This window comes from Panthera onca, chromosome D2 (assembly GCF_046562875.1).
Source record: "Panthera onca isolate mPanOnc1 chromosome D2, mPanOnc1 haplotype 2, whole genome shotgun sequence".
Classification (NCBI taxonomy): Eukaryota; Metazoa; Chordata; class Mammalia; order Carnivora; family Felidae; genus Panthera; species Panthera onca.
The window spans coordinates 35,515,931-35,528,023 of NC_138349.1; the positions used below are offsets into that span (position 1 = coordinate 35,515,931).

The 12,093-nt window shown below is 40.2% G+C and overlaps 1 protein-coding gene across 1 annotated transcript in view; it reads right to left on the reverse strand.

The window, feature by feature from the left end:
- Positions 1-12,093, reverse strand: part of BTAF1 (B-TFIID TATA-box binding protein associated factor 1) — a 119,003-nt gene that overhangs the window by 15,058 nt on the left and 91,852 nt on the right. The window contains exons 29-32 of the mRNA XM_060642039.3: positions 3,074-3,151; positions 2,816-2,945; positions 457-598; positions 238-368 (exon numbers count right to left, since the gene is read on the reverse strand). Of these exons, the coding sequence (XP_060498022.1) occupies positions 238-368; positions 457-598; positions 2,816-2,945; positions 3,074-3,151 (481 nt within the window). The remainder of the gene's footprint in view (positions 1-237; positions 369-456; positions 599-2,815; positions 2,946-3,073; positions 3,152-12,093) is intronic.

The window sequence follows — 12,093 nt, forward strand, 5'->3', positions numbered from 1 at the left end:
TTTTAATGCCATATTCAAATGCACTTATCCAAATGTATATCCACATGTCCAAAGAGATTCATTCAGGTCCTAGCTCTCTCTATTTGGAACAGAATAGTCCTAAAGTCTATCAAAGTAGAAGCTAGATTGGAGTAATAAAAGCCAAAGTCTAATCCCCTTTATTCAATTTTTGTGGCTTATTCAAAGCACTCTCCTAATAAACATACCGCCAACAACCACAATCACTGGATTTCTAACCTGGAGAGGACTAAGAGTACAATAGTAGTCTTGAATAATTTTGGGTGGAAGATCCTGCAAAACATCTTCTTTCATTCTTCTCAAAAGAAATGGCAGGACTTGGCGGTGGAGTGCATCCATTGCAAGAACACCTGTTAAAAAGTAAGAGAAAACAGCTTCAAAAAAGATAGGAATAAGTTATATTCACTTGTATAGTATATAATTATATAGTTTTCATACCTGCTTCTTGTTCTCGACTAGAGCTTCGAGCATCCCTACTTGCTAATATAGGTTTACCATATCGAGCAGCAAACTGGCGTTCAGTCCCCAAAAATCCTGGCATGAGGAAATCAAATAATGACCACAGCTCCAAAACGTTATTCTGAATATAAAAAAGGAACACTAGTTAATCTTTTGTACTGGGGTGATTTCCTTACAGTTGGAATATTAATGAAAGCCCATTATGAGGACATACATGAGGGGTAATCAACTACATTTTTATATATATGGTCTAAGTCTGCATTTTAATTTGATAAAATTCATATCAGTATCCCTGAATTCCTTCAGGGAATTCTATCCTATCTGGAGAGAATTTTGAAGTCTCCTCCACCAGAATAAGCCTTGGTCCATAGTGTGTAAATCCTATTGGTGGCATCTATCAAGAAATAAATAGAAAAGCAGAAAGATGAATATGCTTCTGATTCTTTTACCTTTGACACTAAACGTAACATCAAGATTTAAAGAATTTGGCCAACATCACCATTTCTTTTTTTATTTAAAAAAATTATTTAAAAAAAATTTTTTTTTCAACGTTTTTTATTTATTTTTGGGACAGAGAGAGACAGAGCATGAACGGGGGAGGGGCAGAGAGAGAGGGAGACACAGAATCAGAAACAGGCTCCAGGCTCCGAGCCATCAGCCCAGAGCCTGACGCGGGGCTCGAACTCACAGACCGCGAGATCGTGACCTGGCTGAAGTCGGACGCTTAACCGACTGCGCCACCCAGGCGCCCCTAAAAAAATTATTTTTTAAATGCTTATTTATTTTTGAGAGAGAGACACAGTGAGAGTGGGGGAGGGGCAGAGAGAGGGAGACACAATCCGAAGCAGGCTCCAGGCTCCGAGCTGTCAGCACAGAGCCCGACGCGGGGCTCGAACTCACAAACCATGAGATCATGACCTAAGCCGAAGTCGGACGCTTAACCAACTGAGCCACCCAGGTGCCCCCAACATCACCGTTTCTTAAGGAAACCTAGAAGAGTTTGGTTATAGGTCAAATCTATCCAATATTCAAAGTAATAAGGAACAGGCAAAGGTTCTTTCCAATTCTACTACTGAAGTTTCATTTGTAAAAAAAAGAAATCAGCACTTTTTCATTTTGGATGCATTCTCAATATGTTTGGATCCTAAGGTACCAACCCACCACCTTACCCACTTCCAGAAGCCCTCTTCACCCTGCTCAGGCTATGATTCATTATGGTGGGCTGCCCTGCTTAGGCTAATCCCACTTAGGCTCTGCCTCCTAACTCCAGGCTACCATGGGTCTTCAGTGCAGAAACCCTTATAGCTTCCGAGCTAAAATGTTCAGTATGGGAGGGGAGAAAGAAAGAGGGCCTTTAAGGAAACAAAAAAACCAAACTTGGTGTGAAAGTAATATTGTGAACAATTAAGTGTTCACTTAATGATCAAAACCCTAATACTTAGAATAATCAGTCCATTAACAAAAATAAATGTAAAAGAAAAGTAACAAAGATGTAAGCTAAGAAGTGTTGATTTTTTTTTAGTGTCAGAAAGAATCTCAGAGGTAACTTGGTGTTCACCATTCCACTAACTGGAGAATGATGAAGGGTATTTTCCCACCAGAGTTGGCTATCCAAGTTATGTGTGAACATTTGCAGCCAGTTCCCCTGGAAGATAACAGAATCTCTCAAAAGTATCAGAAGACTTCTAGAACTTTACCCATCTCTTTCCTTTTCCAATACAACCTTCTACAATCTTTTCCAATTTTCTCTTAACTCCAGGTATTCACACCTCTACTATATGATGATTCCCCTATGAATCAGCTCTAAGTTTTCAACATTAAATCAGACTGTGGTGTAATACCACAGAAGTAGAATGGCCAGTGTGGAATAAAGTCTGACCAGTTTCCCATATTTTGGACACAAGACTTCTATTTACATACCCTAAAATCACATTTTACTATTTTAATTCTAGTATAGTTAACATGCGGTGTTGTACTAGTATCAGTTGTACAATATAGTCATTCAAAAATTCCATACACCATCCAGTGCTCTTCATATTGCTTTTAAAACCTGGTTTGCTCAGATGCTATTGCATACCAAATGAACCATTATGAACCAAATGAACTACTGGAATTTATTCCTATAAATGGAAGGAAGGAAAGAAGGAAGGAAGGAAGGGAAGGAGGGAGGAAGGAAGGAAGGAAAGAAGGGAGGAAGGAAGGAAATAAGGAAGAGAGGAAGGAAGGAAAGAAGGGAGGGAGGGAGCAGGCAGGCGGAAAAACGTGTCTTTAATTCACTGCCAAATGTCAAACCTTCTTTCCACATGGCAAACAGTGGGGGAGAACAGTAAATAATTACCTGGATTGGTGTTCCAGAAAGAATAATCCTATAATTAGCAGTCAGTTGTTTTACAGCTTTTGACAATTTTGTTTTTCCATTTTTGATGACATGGCCTTCATCAAGAATACAGTAGTTAAATTTAATATTTCTAAGGGAGAATAAACAAAAAAATTTAGCACCTTTTAATATATTGTAGGAACTATATAAAGTCTTTCAAACAGGAAAATATTAACACTCTTCGTAAGTTTTTCTAAAGAAAAAAATTTTAATTCTTACCTAAAGAAATCTATGTCATTCCTCACAACATCATATGAAGCCACTATCAGATTGTGCCTTTTTACTTGATGCTGTAACCTGCATTTAAAAATAAGTAAGATTGGGAAATGAGGAACCTGCAAAGTCTGTAATAGAGTTTCAAAGAGGGAAACTACAGCTACCGTCTTACAAGGTGTTTTCAATGTGCCTACTAAGCCCAGCATTCTTTTCTGCTTATTCTACATCCGTGACCCTGATACCTGAAGACCGTTCTTCTTTTGATTTGGCCTTGTTAGCCTAACTCAGCCGATTAGAAAAGAGATGGGTACCTGATTCAAAATGTAGTGGACACTGTAACTTTATGTCCTCACACCTCTTCCTTGAAGGCACTATTTTGTGCTGGGGGGTGAGGGGAAGCCATCAATCACATGTCCCCATAATCACCAAAGAGATGAAACACTCAATCAGGTTGGGCCATTCACAATATTTTATCCCCTGACCATAAAGACTGGTTTGGGAGCATGACCCAAAGCAGTTAGTCATTTCTAGTATTGATATATTCGTGATGGGAGAGGGAAGATCTCTGTTCACAACAGTTGCCAAGTTAGGTGAATGTAGGCCTCAGACTGTTTATCGTCATCTTATTCATTGAATGCACAGACCAATAAAACAAGTTATGTATCAAGAGGAAGAGCAAATGAGAGCAATTTAGATGTACCTGAAGCAAGAATTCACCCCTGAAATACTCAAAGTTAGTGAATAAACGTACTTCCTGTTTGCTTAAGTTTGTAAATGAATAAATTCTAACTAAAGACACTACAGTAAATTCTTTATAAGAGTGTAAGCTGTTGCCTATTTAATTAGCTGAGTGACCTTAGACCCAGGCCCCATGTTTTATTAGACTTTTATCTGCCAACAGAGAACAAAATTAATAACCATACCTCATGTGGTGACTGTGAGAATACACAATACACAATTTTACATAAATGTAAAACTACTAAGAATAATGCCTGGCTAATAAATGCTGAATATGTGTTAGCTATTATAAATACAGAGGGGTGGCAAATTTATGGACTAATCAGCAACCTATGACTATCCATGCTTTAAAAGATGAACTGAAGGACTAGAGTTAAGATGGTGGAAAAGTAGGGGGCCCTAAGCTTGCCTTGTCCCTCAAACACAGCTAGATAAATATCAAATCATTCTGAACACCCAAGAAATTGATCCTAGGGCAGACAGAACAAACTGCATATCTACAGGTAGAAAAATGGCCATATCGTGGAAGGTAGGAGCTATAGAGAATTGATCTGGGGGAGAAAAGAGCAGCAGGTGCTGCAGAGGGGAGGGAGCCCTGAACACTGGAAAAGGAGAGAAAGAGAGGATGCAATAGTGCAGAGAGGATTGCACAAAAAAATTCTTTCCCCACATCACTGACTGGGAAAAGAAGGGCTGACCACTTTTAGAAGTCCCCACCATCGCTGGGGTCGTGGCCTTAGCAGTGCTCTGGTGGGGAGGGAGGGTGGAGGCCTGGGAGTGGGCAGTGTAGTCTGAGGATGCCCTGGGTCACACGGGGAGAAACAGTTGCCCTTCCTGAAGTGCATTTGAGAATGATGGCACAGCCTCTTAGGGTACAAGAACTGGCTGTGCCAATGTGCTGCCCTAGCATAGCTGTTCACTAGCATAGAAATAGAGACACCTGCTGAAGGCAGCAAACCTTGGTGCCAGCTTTTTGCTGTGCTTTATCGTACACCACAAACCACTGTGCAGTCATGCAACTGCTTTACTGAGACAAACCAGCACTGGCCACAGCATGGTAAGACCCTCCCCCAGAGGATTGGTGCAGGTCTCTAAAATTTGGAGTTTTGAAACTCAGCCACACATCTGAGATAAATAAAACACAGGAGTACTGTGCCACTGACAGGCAGACAGCATGGACACAGAGTGAAGGCAGGGATCTGACAGAAGTTGGGGATATAAGAGGGGTGATTGTTTGCTCTTTTGTGAGGGCTTCCTGAAGAATGGCAGGCACAAACTCCCTGCTGCGAAGATGAGAGAGCAGGATGACGCCACTTCACCCCTGCCCATCAGCATGACCCACTTCAGTGAGCTATACAGAGCTCACTGTATAGCTCCCCAACAGAGACTGCTTACACCAAGTACTGCCCCCCTGCACCCTGCAGGTGCATCTCCATTTGGGCAAGGTGCCTCAGAATCAGCGCAGCAGGTCCCTCACCCAGAAGACCAGCACAAACCTCTCACACACACCAACTCTACTGATCACAGAATGCTGCAAAGCCTCAGTTCTAGGGGAAATAGGTACTGTTCTTTTAACAGGGAGACCAAAACACACCTAGTTAAAACTTGCCACACAGTGGACAAGGTCCAAACATCCCTCCACTGCAGGCAAGGAGAAACTCTGTAAAGAATTGACCTGAGGAAAGGAGGAGCCAAAATACAACAGTAGACTGCACACTCTGAAACACCTCCTGAAGCACCAGGCCCAAAACACTATAGGATCTTTTCTTAACATTCCCATTATTCTCAGGAGGAGGCTATAGCAGGCTTTCCTAACAATCTCACACACACACACACACACACACACACACACACACACACACAAACAGTAACCTAGACAAGATGACAAGACTGAGGAATTAACACCAAAAGAAAGAAGAGAAAGAACAGGGAATTAATCAAAAGAGATATAGGTAAAATGCCTGAACCAGAATTTAAAATAACAACATTAAGGATACTAGTTGGGCTTGAGAAAATCATAGAAGATACTAGATAATTCCTTAATGCAGAGATAAAAGAACAAAAAGCTAGTCAGGCTGAAAATAAAAATGCTATAACTGAAGGGCACCTGGGTGGCTCAGTCGGTTGAGCGTCCGACTTTGGTTCAGGTCATAATCTCATGGTTCGTGAGTTCGAACCCCATGTTGGGCTCTGTACTCACAGCTCAGAGCCTGGAACCTACTTTGCATTCTGTGTTTCCCTCCCTGTGACCCTCCCCTGCTCGTGCTCTGTCTCCCTCTCTCTCAAGAATAAACAAACATTTTATTTATTTATTTTTTAACGTTTATTTATTTTTGAGACAGAGAGAGACAGAGCATGAACGGGGGAGGGGCAGAGAGAGAGGGAGACACAGAATTGGAAGCAGACTCCAGGCTCTGAGCCATCAGCCCAGAGCCCGACGCAGGGCTCGAACTCACGGACCGTGAGATTGTGACCTGAGCTGAAGTCAGAGGCTTAACCGACTGAGCCACCCAGGCGCCCCTAAACAAACATTTTAAAAAAAGAAGGAAGAAAAAAAAAAAAGCTAGAACTGAGATGCAAAACAGACTGGTTGCAATGACAACAAGGACAGATGAAGCAAGAGAATGAATCAGTAATATAAAAGAAAACATTATGGAAAATAATGAAGCTGAAAAGAAGAGGAAAAGAAAAATATTGGATCATGGATGTAGAATTCAGGCAATGCCTTAAGGCAAAATAATATTCCTATCATAGGAGTCCCAGAAGAAGAGAGGGGAAAAGAGAGAAGGTTTATCTGAACAAATTATAACTGAAAACTTCCCTTATCTGGGGAAGGACACAGACATCACAATTCAAGAGGTACAACAATTCAACAAAAGCAGGACCATAATAAAAAATATCATAGTCAAATTCACAAAATACACAGAAAAGGAAAGAATCCTGAAAGCAACAAGGGGAAAAAAGCCATTAACCTACAAAGGAAGACAGATTAGGTTCACAGCAGATCTCTTCTGTCAGGCCAGAAGGAATGTGGCTTGATATACTCAACATGCTAAATAGGAAAAATATGCAGCTAGGAACACTATCCAGCAAGGCTGTCATTCATAAAAGAGAGAGCTTCAAACACAAAAATTAGAGTTCATGACCACTAAACTAGCCCTGCAAGAAGTATCAAAGGGGACTCTTTGAGTGGGAGACCAAAAGCAACAAAGATTAGAAAGGAACAGAGAACATCACCAGAAACACCAACTTTATAGGTAACGCAATGGCACTAAATTCTTATCTATCAATAATCACTCTGAATGTAAATGGACTAAATGCTCCAATCAAAAGGCACAGGGTATCAAAATGTATATATATAAAAAAACCATAATCCACCTATATGCTCTCTGCAAGAGACTCATTTTAGACCTAAAGACACGTGCAGACTGAAAGTGAGGGGATGGAGGATCATCTATCATGCTAATGGAAGTCAAAAGAAAGCCAGAGTTAGCCACACTTATATCAGACAAATAGATTTTAAAACAAAGATTGTAACAAGAGATAAAGAAAGGCACTATATCAGAATTAAGGAGTCTATGCATCAAGAATATCTAACAATTATGAATATTTATGCTCCCAACTTGTAGGTACCCAATCAATTGTAACAAACATAAACTCACTGATAATACAATTATAGTAGGGAATTTTAACACCCCACTTACAGCAATGGACAGATCATCCAAGCAGAAAATCAACAAGGAAATAATGGCTTTGAATGACTCACTGGGCCAGATGGACTTAACAAATATATTCAGAACATTTCATCCTAAAGCAAAATACACATTCTTCTTGAATGAACATGGAACATTCTCCAGAACAGATCACATACTGCATCACAAATCAATCCTCAACAAGTACAAAAAAATCGAGATCACAGCATGCATATTTTCAGACCACAGCATTATGGAACTTGAAATCAACCACAAGAAAAAATTTGCAAATCCCTCAAATACATGGAGATTAAAGAACATCCTACTAAAGAATGAATGGGTTAAATAAGAAATTAGAGAAAAAATTAACAAAATACATGGAAGCAAATGAAAATGAAAACATGATGGTCCAAAACCTTTGGGATGCAGCAAAGGCAATTCGAACAGGGAAGTAAACTGTAATACAAGCTCACCTCAAGACAACCTAACCTTACACCTAAAGGAGCTAGAAAAGGAATAGCAAATAAAGCCTAAAGCCACCAGAATGAACAACAGAGAAACAAACAAAATCTGGGGTGCCTGGGTGGCTCAGTCAGTTGAGCATCCAACTTCAGTCAGGTCATGATCTTGCAGTTTGTGGAACTGAGCCCCACGTCAGGTTCTGTGCTGACAGCTTGGAGCCTGGAGCCTGCTTCAGATTCTATGTCTCCCTCTCTCTCTGTCCTTCCCCTGCTCCTGCTCTTTCTTTCAAAAGTAAATAAACATTTAAAAAAAAAAAAAGACCAACAGAACAGATCAGTGAAACTAAGAGCTGGTTCTTTGAAAAAATTAATAAAATTGATAACCCCCTAGCCAGACTTATCAGAAAGAAAAAAAAAAAAGGACTCAAAATCACAAATGAAACAAGAGAGATCACTACCACCACTACAGAAATACAAACAATTAGAATATTATGGGGGCGCCTGGGTGGCGCAGTCGGTTAAGCGTCCGACTTCAGCCAGGTCACGATCTCGCGGTCCGTGAGTTCGAGCCCCGCGTCAGGCTCTGGGCTGATGGCTCGGAGCCTGGAGCCTGTTTCCGATTCTGTGTCTCCCTCTCTCTCTGCCCCTCCCCCGTTCATGCTATGTCTCTCTCTGTCCCAAAAAAAAATTAAAAAAAAAAAAAAAAAAGAATATTATGAAAAATTACATGCCAACAAACTGGGCAATCTGGAAAATAGACAAATTCCTAGAAATTCACACACACTACCAAAACCAAAACAGGAAGAAACAGAAAATTAGACCAGACCCATAACCAGCAAAGAAACTGAATCAGTCATCAAAAATCTACCAACAAGAGAGCCCAACAAGAGAGCCTGGGTGGCTTGATCTTTTAAGCGTCCAACTTTTCATCTCATCTCAGGTTGTGTTCTCATGGCTTATGAGATTACTTGCATCAGCCTCTGCACTGAGTGTGGAACCTGCTTGGGATTCTCTCTCTCCTTCTCTCCCTGTCCCTCCCTAACTGGCACTGCCTTTCTCTCTCTCTTTCTCAAAAAATAAAGAAGCTTAAAAAAAAAAAAAAAAAATCTCCCAACAAACAAGAGTTCTGGGCCAGACGGCTTCCCAGGGGAATTCTAGCAGACATTTAAAGAAGAGTTGGGGCGCCTGGGTGGCTCAGTTGGTTAAATGTCCAACTTCGGCTTTCATGGTTCATGGGTTCAAGCTCATGTCAGCCTCTGTGCTGACAGCTCAGAGCCTGGAGCCTGCTTTGGATTCTGTATCTCCCTCTCTCTCTGTGACCCTCCCCTGCTCACACCCTAACTCCCTCTCTCACAAAAATAAACATAAAATAAATTAAAAAAAAAAAAACAACAAATAAATAAGAGTTAATACCTATTCTTCTCAAACTATTCAAAAGAATAGAAATGGAAGGAAAACTTGCAAACTCATTCTACAAGGCCAGCATTACCTTGATTCCAAAACCAGACAAAGACTCCACACTAAGAGAAGAATTACAGGCCAATATCGCTGATGAGCATGGATGCAAAAATTCTCAAGATACTAGCATATCAAATCCAACAGCACATTAAAAGAATTATTCACCATGATCAAGTGAGATTTATTCCTGGGCTGCAGGGCTAGTTCAATATTTGCAAATCAATCAGCGTGATACACATTAATAAAAGAAAGGATAAGAACCATGTGATCCTGTCAAAAGATGCAGAAAAGGCATTTGACAAAATACTGCATCCATTCTTGATAAAGCCCTCAACAAAGCAGGGATAGACAGAACATGTCTCAACATCATAAAGGCCATACACAAAAGACCCACAGCTAATATGACCCTCAGTGATACGGTCAGGAACAAGTCAGGGATTTCCACTCTCATTACTATTTAACGTAGTACCGGAAGTCTTAGCCTTAGCAATCAGAGACTAAAAGAAAAGGCATCCATCCCAATCAGCAAAGAAAAAGTCAAACTTTCACTATTTGCAGACGACATCATGATACTTTACATATAAAACCCAAAAGACTTCACCAAAAAATTGCTAGAATACATGAATTCAGCAGTCGCAGGATGTAAAATCAATACATAGAAATCTGTTGCATTTCTATACAGCAATAATGAAGGAGCAGAAAAAGAAACCAAGGAACCAACCCCATTTACAAATGCACCAAAAACTGTAACATACCTAGGAATAAACCTAACTAAAGAGGTAAAAGATCTGTACTCTGAAAACTATAGAACACTTGAAATTGAAGAGGACACAAAGAAATGGGAAAGCATTCCATGCTCATGGATTGGAAGAACAAACATTGTTAAAATGTCTATACTATCCAAAGCAATCTACACATTTAATGCAATCCCTATCAAAATACCAACAGCATTCTTTGCAGAACTATCATCACAAACAATCATAAAATTGGTTATGGAACCACAGAAGACCCCAAACAGCCAAAGCAATCTTAAAAAAGAAAAGCAAAGCTGGAGGCAACACAATTCCGGAATTTGAGGCTACATTACAAAGCTGTAGTCATCAAGACAGTATGGTACTGGCATAAACATAAGCATACAGATCAATGGAATAGAACAGGAAACCCAGAAATGGGCCCACAACTATATGGTCAACTAATCTTTAGCTAAAGAGGAAAGAATATCCAACGGAAAAAGTCTCTTCGACAAATGGTGTTGGGAAAACTGGACAGCAACATGCAGAAGAATGAAACTGGACCACTTGCTTACACCACACACAAAAATAAATTCAAAATGAATGCCAGACCTAAATGTGAGTCAGGAAACCACCAAAATCCTACAGGAGTAAAACACGCAGCAACCTCTTTGACCTCGCCAGAGCAGCTTCTTACTAGACCCATCACCAAAGGCAAGGGAAACAAAAGCAAACATGAACTACTAGGGCTTCATCAAGATAAGAAGCTTCTGCACAGCAAAAGAAACTATCAACAAAACTAAAAGGCAGCCTACAGAATAGGAGAAGATATTTGCAAATGACATAACTGATAAAGGGTTAGTATCCAAGATCTGTACATAACTTATCAAACTCAATACCCAAAAAACAATCCAGTTAAGAAATGGGCAGAAGATATGAATACACATTTTTTCAAAGAAGATACGGATGGCTAACAGACACAAGAAAACTGCTCAACATCACTCATCATGAGGGAAATACAAAGCAGAACTAGGATGAGATACCACCTCACACCTGTCATAACAGCTAAAACTAACAACACAGGAAACAACAGATGTTGGCAAGGATGTGGAGAAAGGGCAACTCTCTTACACTGCTGGTGAGAATGCAAACTGGTGCAGCCACTCTGGAAAAGAGTACACACAGGTTGTTCAAAAAGCTAAAAATAGAACTTCCCTATGACCTGGCAATTGCACTATTAGGTATTTACCCAAAGAATACAAAAATACATATTCGAAAGGGTACATGGACCCCAGTGTTTACAGCAGCGTTATCAACAACAGCCAAATGATGGGGAGAGCCCAAGTATCCATCAATTGATGAATGGATAAAGAAGATGTGGTGTATACATACAATGGAATATTACTAAGCCATCAAAAAGAATGAAATCTTGCCGTTTTCAATGACATGGATGTAGCTAGAATGTATTATGCTAAGCAAAATAAGTCAGAGAAAAATACATGATTTCATTCCCATGTGGAATTTAAGAAACAAACAGATGAACACATGGGAAGGGGGAACAAAAAAAAAGAGAGGGAAGCAAACCATAAGAGACTCATAAAGATTGAAAACAGAGTTGCTGGAGGGATGTGGGTGGGGGATGTGCTAAATGGGTGATGGATATTAAGGAAGGCACTTGTTATGACAGCACTGGGTGTTATATGCAACTGATAAATCACTAAATTCCACTCCTGAAGCCAATATTACACTGTTAACTAACTAGAATGTAAATAAAAATTTGCACACACACAAAAAGGTAAACTGAGATCAATGGAAATTCTGCTCTTCAAAATTTGTATTAGGGGGGCGCCTGGGTGGCTCAGTCGGTTAAGCGTCCAACTTTGGCTCAGGTCAGATCTCATGGTTCATGAGTTTGAGACCCACGTCAGGCTCTGTGCGGACAG